The sequence below is a fragment of the Gorilla gorilla genome, chromosome 6 (genome assembly GCF_029281585.2).
Source record: "Gorilla gorilla gorilla isolate KB3781 chromosome 6, NHGRI_mGorGor1-v2.1_pri, whole genome shotgun sequence".
In the NCBI taxonomy this organism is placed as follows: Eukaryota; Metazoa; Chordata; class Mammalia; order Primates; family Hominidae; genus Gorilla; species Gorilla gorilla.
The window spans coordinates 53,715,552-53,727,919 of NC_073230.2; the positions used below are offsets into that span (position 1 = coordinate 53,715,552).

The 12,368-nt window shown below is 48.4% G+C and overlaps 1 protein-coding gene across 1 annotated transcript; it reads left to right on the forward strand.

Moving 5' to 3' along the window:
* The first annotated feature begins 4,939 nt into the window (after positions 1-4,939).
* Positions 4,940-10,239, forward strand: IGFBP1 (insulin like growth factor binding protein 1). Its single transcript, XM_031013011.3, has 4 exons — positions 4,940-5,570; positions 7,128-7,297; positions 8,512-8,640; positions 9,539-10,239. Exons 1-4 carry the CDS (start codon positions 5,156-5,158, stop codon positions 9,668-9,670), a joined length of 846 nt encoding a protein of 281 aa, XP_030868871.1. The 5' UTR covers positions 4,940-5,155; the 3' UTR covers positions 9,671-10,239.
* Positions 10,240-12,368: the final 2,129 nt, after the last annotated feature.

Here is a 12,368-nt window from a genome sequence, read left to right on the forward strand (position 1 = left end):
TATGGCTCTCTGACTTTTCTTATCTGTCTCTAACTCTTCCTCTCACCAGTTTTGGTCACTATGTGGGCCATCCCATCTGAAGCATCATTCCATACTCCCCTTCCTGATGTTCTTTTCTTTCTTTCATGCATTAATCACAAGCTGCAGTGCATTTGTTAAAGTATTTGTTTACTATTTTTCCCCCTCTACATCTTTGAGGGTGGGGCTCTGCCTCCTTCATGGCTGATCCTCAGCTTCTGGGTGTCTGGTTGGTGCTCAGAAGGGGTGCAGGAATGAGGGGTCCCCAGGCACCGGCTCCCTCCCTGGTGATCTTCCAGAACCGATCTATCTTTCTTTCTTTCTTTCTTTCTTTCTTTCTTTCTTTCTTTCTTTCTTTCTTCTTTTTCTTTCTTTCTTTGTTTCTTTTTCTTTCTTTCTGTCTGTCTTTCTTTCTCTTTCTCTCTCTCTCTTTCTCTCTTTCTTTTTCTTTCTTTCTTTTTCTTTCTTTCTTTTCTTTCCTTCTTTCTTTCTTTTCTTTCTTTCTTTCTTTCTTTCTTTCTTTCTTTCTTTCTTTCTTTCTTTCTTTCTTTCTTTCTTCCTTCCTTCCTTCCTTCCCTCCATCTCTCTCCTTCCTCCCTTTCCTCCATTCTTTCTCCCTTTCTTTCTCTCCTCTCTCTCTCTTTTTCTCTTGAGACAGGGTCTCACTCTGCCACCGAGGTTGGAGTACAATGGTGTGATCATAACTCACTGTAGCCTCAAACTCCTGGGCTTAAGTGACCCTCTCACCTCAGCCTCCTGAGTAGCTAGGACTACAGTCATGCACCACCATGCCTGGCTAATTATTTTTATTTTCATAGAGACAGGGTCGTGCTTTGTTACCCAGGCTGGTCTCAAATCCTTGGCCTCAAACGATTCTCCCACGTCAGCCTCTCAGTGTTGGAATTACAGGCGTGAGCCACTTTGCCTGACTCAGAACCTCCTTTCTAAGGATATCCACTCTCTTAGCCTGCTTATACCCCTGTGGTGGTGGCCTCCTGCCCTAACGAGGAGTCTAAACCCCTTTGCACAGCCTCCAGGCCTCTTTGTGCCTGCTCCCCTGCCTGCTCCCCTGCCACTCCCTGCCTGTTATTCCATCTCCCAGCAGGAAGAACTACTGGCTCTTCCCTGAACACACTGCACTCTTCCCAGCTGTCTGCTGTCATCCCACCATCATCTCTATTCTCCCACATTGCACACCCCATCCCTTTGCTGCTTGGGGGAAGGCCACTTACCCTCCAAGACCAGCCATGGCCAGCAGCTTATGGAGATGTACCCAGACACAAATAGACCTGCTGTCCCTTCCCACCTCACTTATCCTAAGGGTGAGGTTGTAAGTAGCCCACCCTTGACAGACCATCCTGCTGCTAGATGGGGGCAAGACTGTGGCTCAGTGTAGGGCATCCCATCACCCCTTTCCCCCACACCTAGCTCAGTACCTGCCCTACATTGGAAGGGTACCTCCCTTCCACTCCACTGCGGTCACTGTTGGGTGAGGGAAAAAATGCAGACAGAAGCTTGGGAGCTTGAGATGGAGAAGCTGGAAGGAAGAGCAATTCATTCTGAGGGGGCAGCCGCAGGAGGTGGGGGATATCAGGATAGACTCCTGCAAGAAACAGTTTCCGGGATGGATGGAAGAGACCATGGACTTGATAAGCATGATAGGGTGATGGAAGTTCAGGCACTGAGAACAGCAAGACCAAAGTCATGGGGTTAGGGTCAGGCCAACTGAGGCTGAGGTGCAGCAGGTCCGGAGACCTCTCTCCCAGGGCCCACCCTGCACTTCCCAGAGCTGAGAGATGCACCTTCTTTCATGTCTCCCCTGGGCACTTCCCCAGCCTCCCCAGCCAGCTGTGAGTCAGAGCACTGGGACCACCAAAGGCAGGCCAGGCTGTGACCCCTGCCAGGGGGCAGTGGGGCTTGGGGATTCATGAATGTTCCCAGAAATGGCTGTGTGAGCAGTCACATCATCGGCTGTGACTCCAACCTGCCAGGGCAGGGCCGCTCACTCCCACACAGGATGGACGGATGGACAGTCGGCCTACACAGGCCTGTAGGGAGGGGCTTGGCTCCATCTGTGTTGACAGAGGGTCAGGAGTAGGAGGAGAGCTCTGTCTTGATTTGGGGGCTGTTTGGTTTGCTGTTGCTATGAAGCAAGCAAGGAAAACATTTGGGAAATCGATCCTTGAGGGGAGGAATTTTCACTACATGCAGGACAAGTGAGACCTCAGGGAGGATGGGTGGGACGAATACTGAGCAAGTGCACAATTATCCAGGGCGGAGTACACTGCCTGGCACACAGCAGGTGGCCTCCAGATATTTACCAAAGAATTGCCTCTTTCATGTGTTTCATTAAGAAAACATTTCAGGTGTGGGCACTGATTGCAAGCTGAGGAAGTCAGAGAGAAAATACAGAGCACACATTCTTCTTCTGGAAATCAAATTGCTTAGGCATCTACCCTAAAAATAATGTCAAAAAATTCAAAACCGTTGGTCAGTTCCTTTACCAAACACCAAACTCTGCTCTGTAAAGAAATAATGACAAACAATCATAAACTTCCAACTGCAGTGACCTCACTGCCTTATTTTGATTTTTGCAGGAGATGCTGGGGCCATTACTCTTTGGAGACTTTGGAGGTAGAACAAAAGCCAGCTTGGCAAATCCAAGTCACTTCCCGAAGGCCACAGAAACAGGAAAGTGGTGAGAAAAGGAGGTCGTCAGTTAATTTCAACTTGGTTATTTTTTTATTTTTATTTTTTGAGTCAGAGTCTCGCTCTTGTCTCCCAGGCTGGAGTGCAATGGCATGATCTTGGCTCACTGCAACCTCTGCCTCCTGGGTTCAAGTGATTCTCCTGCCTCAGCCTCCTGAGTAGCTGGGATTACAGGTGACTGACACCATGCCTGGATAATTTTTGTATTTTTAGTAGAGATGGGGTTTTGCCATGTTGGTCAGTCTGGTCTCGAATTCCTGATCTCTGGTGATCCGCCCACCTTGGCCTCCCAAAGTGTTGGGATTACAGGCATGAGCCACTGCGCCTGGCCCCTTGGTTATTCTTTAGATTGATAATGTAATAGACAGTGTAAATACATCTACAAATTCAGAAGGTTAAGAAAGGGTATGCAAGGAAAACCGGTCTGTCCCTCAGTCACATTTTTCACCACCACACACAAGAAGGCATTGCTATCAATTTATGTATTCCTCCCAAAACATTCAATAAATGTAGAATCAGTTGCATACATTCATCTTGCTTTTATTATACACAAACAGTACCACACTCTGTACTTTCTCATTTGTACTTAGCTAGGAGATTTTACTTCGGTTGAATCACTTTACTTTTAGAGATTTTTCTCTATAAGAAAATCAGAGTTGCTCTTTCTTGTTGATAGCTGTCTATCTTCCAGTGGAAGGATGCCCCAGGATTTATGTATCCAGCACCTAGAGATGGGCATTTAGGTTGTTTGCAGTATGGCTTCCAGATAGGGATTGGTTTGCGTATTTTTTCATGTAAGTTTAAAATGATCTCTCATGTCTGTCTCATCATCTGTAGGATAAACAGTTGAGGGTGGCATTGTTAGCACAGACCATTCTACCTCCAGCTTCAGAATTTCAGGGTAGTTATTATTTTCACCTGCCCTTACACCCGCCCTGAAGGGAGCAGCAGGGATCATTTCCTTGAATGTAAGAATGACTGTCACTTGAGGTGATTCAGCAATGCTCTACTGTTTTAGAGTGTTTTAGCCAGATTACAGAGAAAGGCATTTACTTAGGGCTTGCTTACAGTAAACAGGACTGTATGGGCATCAGAAACGCGAATTCTTGTTCAGGATCCACCGTTATAGCCTCTGTGACTTTGACCTGGCAATAGCCTTCCTTCTCTGGCCTCAGTGTTCTCCTCTATAAAGCAAGGGGCTGGACAAGCCATCTCCAGTTTCCCAGTTTGGCAACACCACTCCTAAAGGATCTGAAGGGACAACAGGAGGCCCAGGCCTGGAGGTAGGGTAGCCCTGAGCCTGTGCCTAGAATGGGAGACAAAGATGGTGGCAGGTGGGTGGGAAAATGTGGGGTTTGGGGGGTCACAGGAGAGGCCAAGGGGCAGGCCTGGAGCATGGCACGCTCCCTGATCACAGCTCTCCACTGGAAGGCCATGGAGGGAGTGATGGGGAGAGCCTGCAACTCCTGGAGATAAGCCTGATTCTGACTTTCTTTGAAGGATTTTTTTCTTGCGACTTCTTTCCTGTGAAAGAGAATATCCGAGAAATGAGAATTTTAACTAAAGAGAAAACCTTTGCATTTGCTACTGATAAATATCTGGCCTATGCAGGAAAGTCATGGGTGCCCTGGGATTCTGGCTCCACTGCTAACAAGTCCTTGTTAGACCTTCTTAACTGCCCCTCCAGAGAGGAGAAAGGCTCATGGAGGTAGAGTGAGATTGGGGAGCTTGGCAGAGCCCTAGGATGAACTGTGTTTTTGTTTTGTTTTGTTTTTGTTTTGTTTTGTTGCAGGTTGGAGGCTTTTTCCTGCAGAAAGAGAAGCAATTCCGGGCTTTTCCACAGATAACCTGCTAGGGCTTGCAGAGACCTGGATTCTAACCCCATCTCGCCTTTCCTCACTTGGGGCCTTGTTTTCTGCATTTGAGAACTGCTGGGTGGGCTGGTGTTACCCAGGATTTTTTAATTTTTGCAGGAGACGCTTTGCAGGAGATCTCTAGGGCTTTTTTCTGTGTCAATTAAAGAGCCTGGCCAGCTGGACCTGGGCTGTCTTTTTGACAAAAACAAACGTCATCCCCCTCCCAGCTGAGCACTTGTTAGAACTGGACTTTAACTCAGGGCCTGAACCCCCTAACAACGGGACAAACAGTATGAAATCAAAACCGTTTACCCTCCTCCCACCAGCGGTTTGCGTAGGGCCTTGGGTGCACTAGCAAAACAAACTTATTTTGAACACTCAGCTCCTAGCGTGCCGCGCTGCCAATCATTAACCTCCTGGTGCAAGTGGCGCGGCCTGTGCCCTTTATAAGGTGCGCGCTGTGTCCAGCGAGCATCGGCCACCGCCATCCCGTCCAGCGAGCATCTGCCGCCGCGCCGCCGCCACCCTCCCAGAGAGCACTGGCCACCGCTCCACCATCACTTGCCCAGAGTATGGGCCACCGCCCGCCGCCACCAGCCCAGAGAGCATCGGCCCCTGTCTGCTGCTCGCGCCTGGAGATGTCAGAGGTCCCCGTTGCTCGCGTCTGGCTGGTACTGCTCCTGTTGACTGTCCAGGTCGGCGTGACAGCCGGCGCTCCGTGGCAGTGCGCGCCCTGCTCCGCCGAGAAGCTCGCGCTCTGCCCGCCGGTGTCCGCCTCGTGCTCGGAGGTCACCCGGTCCGCCGGCTGCGGCTGTTGCCCGATGTGCGCCCTGCCTCTGGGCGCTGCGTGCGGCGTGGCGACTGCACGCTGCGCCCGGGGACTCAGTTGCCGCGCGCTGCCGGGGGAGCAGCAACCTCTGCACGCCCTCACCCGCGGCCAAGGCGCCTGCGTGCAGGAGTCTGACGCCTCCGCTCCGCATGCTGCAGGTACCACAGTCCCGCCCCTGCTCCAGCACCTCCTGCCGCCCGCCCCCGCCCGCCACCTCCTGCCCCCTCCCGCCCCCACTCCCCTAACTACTGGGTGGGGCTGCAGCCGGGCAGGGGCTTGTCCACAACTAGAGCTTGAAACCAGAGCACGTAGTTGGGGAAGGAGCTTGGGTCACCCAGTAGAGCCCGATCATTGCATGGTCTTGGCAGGACGTGCCCTGGGAGAAGAAGGAAGATGTTCCAGGGCACACATAGCTTAGTGGAGACTCAAGGAGGAAGCTCGCACTTGGCCCTCGTAGCCCAGGGATCTTTAGAGACCCAGACAGCAAGAGTAGAGGGAGGCGGTGGGGCTGCCTCCGCAGTTGGGATGCCACCCTGGGTCCCCCACCAGTCTCCTTGCCAGCACGTGGGCAGCCCCAGTGGCTGGAGCATCCGGGAAGGCCTAAGAAGGGAATCCCTCCTGCTGGCCTCCCCAGGAGGTGTTTGGAATGTCCTTTGTAATATACGTCCTGGATACAGTATGTGCTTCCCAGATGTTTACAGAACATAATGTGAGAGTTGAGGCTAAAAGCTTCACTTCCATTCATTGCCATAGAAAAACAATGTTTGATGTGTATGTTGCCCCCTAAGAACATGACAATCAGGTTCTTTCCTGGATTTAAGCAGGCATTTGTTTGTAGCGGGAAGTGGAGGAAATGCCTATTTCTCTACTCCAGCCCCTATCTCCTCATCTGGGCTGCTTGCACGTCCTGTCCTGTGCCATTCTTGGAGGAATTAGGACTTCCATACCCTGATAGGGTGTTAGAGTGAGTGTGTGAGAGTCAGTGACCCTTCCAAGGAGGGAACAGGGATTTCCTGCGGATTCTCTGCCCTTCAGAGGAAATGAAAGGGAGTCGTCTCACTGATCCTCAAGGAGATGGATTTCCACAGGGGGTCCCTTATAGGCCAGTGTGCTGATTCTGTTCATGTACCTTTGGACTCTATCTGCAAGATCCTCTTGCCATGGGGGTGGAGGGGGTGTTGCAGAGAAGTCCCTTAGGACTTGGGAAGGCAGGGGCCCCAAAATAGAAGAGGGTAGTAGTTTGGGTCAGGAGAGCTGCATTCTAGACTCCACTTCTAGATGAACTGTACCATCCATTCAGGGATATTAGTAAAATCCCCATTTTAAGGATGGGGAAGCTGAGGTTTCGAGGCTCCCTACTAATGCGGTTAGGAACTGAACTCTAATCCTGGCTTCTTTAGGGTTGTTCTCAGCCTCAGCAAATGCATTTGTTGCTCTGCTCCCCTGCTGCTTTAAAAGCAGGAACGTGGGGCATCCTTGCCAGGCCCTGAAACTTACTATTGTCAGGAACAGAGCTGGCATTGCTGTTGGGTCATCACTCTTCCTGGAAACCATTACAAGGTCCTTTACAGTGAGAGTCAGTGAAAATCAGGTTAAGGAATGTGGCCATCCTCATGGCCCAGCCTGGTTTTGAGGGAAGGAAGTGATCTCCTGGGGGCCCGAGAGGGGCAGATGCTTTGGGAGGGCTCATGGGGTCTGCAATGTTTCCTTTCCAGAGGCAGGGAGCCCTGAAAGCCCGGAGAGCACGGAGATAACTGAGGAGGAGCTCCTGGATAATTTCCATCTGATGGCCCCTTCTGAAGAGGATCATTCCATCCTTTGGGACGCCATCAGTACCTATGATGGCTCGAAGGCTCTCCATGTCACCAACATCAAAAAATGGAAGGTGAGGCCCAGCAGGTGGGTGGTGGGAACTCTCCTGTCAGAGGATGTAGCTTGAGTCGGCTGTGACAAGCAGACCTGGCCCACTCCTTCCTGGTCCTGATGCCCTGGAAAGAAATACTTTTCCCCCAAAACCTAGTGGCCATTTCTCAGCTAAACTTTGTCAAACTGTGAACCCATGGACTTTCAGGAGAGGAGCCCACTGGATGCAGAGAAAATGTAGTTCCTGACGATAGGTTACTTCATGTCTCTGAGCTCCTCTCTAAAGGGTGTCAGAACATTGAGTTACATTGTTCCAAAACTTAGTACAAGGGCCTAACTGCTTTCACCCCCATTGTATCATTTGCCTCCCTTTAAAAAAATTGTCATAAAATAGACATAAAATGTACTGTCTTAACTATTTTGAAGAACAGGTTTCTGTGGCATTAAGTAACAATAAGTAATGCACGTTATTCTGCAACCACTACCAATATCTACCTTCAGAATTTTCATCTTCCCAAACTGAAGCTCGGAACTCATTAAACATCAACACACCATTATCTTAATTATGTCTGTTTTGAATTCTACCACTTGAGGGCGACAGAGAATCAAAGTCGGAGTGATTTGATTTGAGAAAAAAAATTACTTCCACAAACATGCCTACCCAGAAAAAGGCAGGATTAAACCATTTTCTCAACATTTTGGAATTTCATCTGAGAATAACGATAAATGGAGGAAAGTTAATTCTTAAATTATCCAAATGAATGCCTTAATCCTCACTTGATTTAGTTTATGTAAAAGAACCTTGTAGATTGCAGAGGAAAGTTACTCAAAATCTAGAAATGTCTTCTGCTAAATTCTTAATTAAGAGTTATGCCCACTCTTCTAACCAGATGGCAGGTGCCAAAAGTATTCAGTAGGTGGCAGGAGGAGTTGGGAAGAGTTTTGTGGTGTTGGTGAGGCTCTTGCCAGGGGATGTCTATGTGCAGGTATTGAGAGAGTGATTGGTGAGGGAGAGAATGGTGTTCTTGTTCTTTATCTGAACAACTTAAGACAGACTAACTGCAGGTGGGAAAAAGAGGCCCAGAGGGAGCACATCACATGACACCTAGTCCCAGGTCCCCGTGGCCAGATCGTAGGGCCACTCCTGCTTCTATGAAACCTCTTCCATCAGTCATTGTCTAGGCTGATAATTCACTGTGTCTTGTTAGATATGCTAATGTCAAGTTATTCTCTTAGGAGCCCTGCCGAATGGAACTCTACAGAGTCGTAGAGAGTTTAGCCAAGGCACAGGAGACATCAGGAGAAGAAATTTCCAAATTTTACCTGCCAAACTGCAACAAGAATGGATTTTATCACAGCAGACAGGTAGGTGGCCTTGCCAGTGTGCATCGTCAGGGTGAAAGGGACTACTGCCCTACATTCCTGCCAAGCCACGGTCATTCATGGCAAAGAAGGTCCACTCCAAAGTAGACACCAGAAGTGGTTGTATTGAGCCAGATCCACCCCTCTGGGAACCTGGAACAGCTAGGTGAAGAAAGCCTATTGAACAGGTCAATATGTCACTGCCAGAGGTGGAAAACCTGTGCTGGACCAGGGGCCCTGGGGCTAAGCCTGAGCTCCATCACTCAGCAAGCCAATAGCTATGGAAGACTTTCCTAGGCCCCCTAATGCTTGGATCTTGGGTTCCTCACCTATACAAGAGAGGAAGGGAACAAACTTAACTTAGAAAAGCAAGTATCTATTTGGACAGCTCTTACACTTTTTTCTCCTTGAACTGTCTAATAAAACACAACAACATTTTTGTGGCTTGCCAGATAATAAATGAGATCAAACAGACCAAGATTTCATATTGAGGAGTGCTTTAGGTCTCAGTGAAGTACAGGTTCTGTAGATTTTATTGGGAGAAACTGAGGACTAGGCCCTGCTTCACAGGCAATGAACAGTGGGGCACACACGAGACATGTTCCCTCTGGGTTGGGCTCCCCTGACATCAGGCTATGAAGCAGACAGCTGTGCACACACTGTACTGTTTAACACACATGGGAAGTCATTATTGCACATGCCACTCGGTCACTGTCTCTATTTTATGATGAGAACCAGGAGGGTGTGAGATTTGCCTGCATCATGGGCAGCTGGTTTCACAGCTGGGACTGTTGGCTTGGCTCTGCAGTGCTCGGCTGCACTGAAAAAAGGGCCAGCTATGGCTCTACTTTCCTTGTCAGCTTGTCATCTGCTGCTCTTGACCTTGGTCTTGTCTTTGCAGTGTGAGACATCCATGGATGGAGAGGCGGGACTCTGCTGGTGCGTCTACCCTTGGAATGGGAAGAGGATCCCAGGGTCTCCAGAGATCAGGGGAGACCCCAACTGCCAGATGTATTTTAATGTACAAAACTGAAACCAGATGAAATAATGTTCTGTCACGTGAAATATTTAAGTATATAGTATATTTATACTCTAGAACATGCACATTTATATATATATGTATATGTATATATATATAGTAACTACTTTTTATACTCCATACATAACTTGATATAGAAAGCTGTTTATTTATTCACTGTAAGTTTATTTTTTCTACACAGTAAAAACTTGTACTATGTTAATAACTTGTACTATGTTAATTTGTATATCATGAAACACTTCTCATCATATTGTATGTAAGTAATTGCACTTCTGCTCTTCCAAAGCTCCTGCGTCTGTTTTTAAAGAGCATGGAAAAATACTGCCTAGAAAATGCAAAATGAAATAAGAGAGAGTAGTTTTTCAGCTAGTTTGAAGGAGGACGGTTAACTTGTATATTCCACCATTCACATTTGATGTACATGTGTAGGGAAAGTTAAAAGTGTTGATTACATAATCAAAGCTACCTGTGGTGATGTTGCCACCTGTTAAAATGTACACTGGATATGTTGTTAAACAAGTGTCTATAATGGAAACATTTACAATAAATATTCTGCATGGAAATACTGTTATCTCTGTGGATGTTTATTTAGTGATATTATCTTTGTTTCTGAAATCCCTTTGTCCTTCACCCTCACCTTCCTTATGCATTTTGTGCTTTTGTGATATCAAGATGGTGTTTTGGGTCTGCAGAGCCCCTTGTCCTAACTACCCTAGATCTTGCCCCGGCTGCCCCAGGGTTTCCACTTCCCAGTGGCATTGGGACCTTCCTCCTCTGCCTGGCCAGGCTGGGCATTCCTGTGTCCCACCTCTCCATTAGTCCCCATCCTCCCCAGGGTCCTCAGCCTCTTCCTCTTGGTTTGGTTTGTCCCTTCCGTTCAACTTATAAATAGGAACAGGGTTTCTTTCCTCTTAAACACAAGACAGAAGTGCTTCCTTGGTTTTGCTCCCTAGCCTTTCCCTTGCTTGCCCTCCCTTCCTGCTAGCCTCCTTCTTCCACAGGGCTCCCAGCATCCTTTTTTCACTTCTGTTTCCATGACTGAGCCCTGATTGCATCTCTCTTCTCTGCTCCTCAGAGCTCTTCTTCCTTAACACTGTGCCCTGCTTGGTGTGCCCAACGCTGCCCCTCCTAACTCTTGCTCACCCTGTTGACTGCTTCTTTCCTCCCCTCCACATCTTTCCTGGCACCTTGCCCATCCCAGGGGATTCCATCTCGGTCTGCTGGCTGCCTCCAGCCCTGTCTCTTGGACTCCCCCTGCTCTATGTTGGGGTGAAAGCCCACACTTCTCTTTGCCTCAGGCCACCTCTTGGAGGCTGGGCATCCATGGCTGCTTCTCTCATCTGTGGGGCTGGTGGCCTCCCTGACATTCTGGTTTTTCCTGGAGGATCTAGCTCCCTATCTTGGGTCCCCCCTTTAACCCTCCAACCCCATAGCTGCCAGGCTGCCATCCTCTCTGCCATGACCCTAGGGCTGGTCTGTAAACTCAGCACTCAGACTCATCAAGAGGAGCAGCCAGACCGATGTGGGACAGGGACAGACTGATAGCTGCAGCCCAGGGCCAGGAGGTGTGTTCGTTTGCTCAAGCAATGAAACCACATCTGGCACAGCAGCTGCAATTGGAGTCACCACTCCATTAAGCTTATAATAATTCACTGTTATTGTCCAAGATCCAGCTGTCTTCTGCACAGGCCAAATAGCAGAGTTCAGTGGGGATGTGGTGAGAATCACCACTCCTGCATCTTTCAAGTCCTTGATGGTGGCACTAATTTCTGCCATCTCTCTGGGAATGCAATATGGCTTCTGAACTGATCAATGACAGTTCAGAGCCAGTGCCCTGCAGTTCCTGAAAGGTCTGATTACTTCCTTTCCCTCAATCCACAATTGCCCCAGTGAAAGCCTCTAGGTCCCTTTGGAGAACACTGGGAGAAATATTTTCAACAGTGTACTGGGGCCCTTTCTCAAGGGGGCCCAGCCCCTCCTTCATTCAAGGGGTTCTGGGTCTGTAAACTGGCTTAAGTCTGAGAATTGATTGAGGTGCCAAGACTCTGTTTTTGTGATTCAGATTAGATTTTTGTTCACTTGTCCTTGAACTTTCCTGCTTATACAAGTCAATAACAATTTAGTAGGTTTCCTATCAGTTTCACTTCTAGGAATGTCATGATCAAGTAGCCAACGCCAGAGATCCACAGGAGTCTGACTATTCTGAGTGCTGCCTTGGCTCTGCTGTCCATTAGAGTAGCTGCACCTACCTTGCCTTTGTTGGTTGAGTGCCTCCACTTGGTCCCTGACACCCTTGGACTCTCATTATTTCCATTGCATTTATGTTTCCCAGTTCAGCAGCTGCAGTTCCCACTGTACGGTCTGGCCTACAGAGAAGAGTAATGCCAGAGCTCTTCTAGTATGCTGAGGCTCCCCTCATAAATGTATTCCTTATGGTCAAGGTGCAAGATAATGCCCTTTGGACCTGCCCATGGTGGGTAAGAAAGTCTTAAATGACAAATTCCCTCTAACATTCTAGTGTCCCTAAGCCTTTGAGTTCATTTCTACTGTAAATCAAGGCAGATCTTGCAGTTCAAGATCTTTTGGTCTATGCTACCTTTTGGTCTATGTTTCAGCCAATTAACTAAATGAACTGTTGGAGCTGTTTCTAGCTTCCCGAATTGCAACCTTAAACACAGAATCTCTGCTTAGT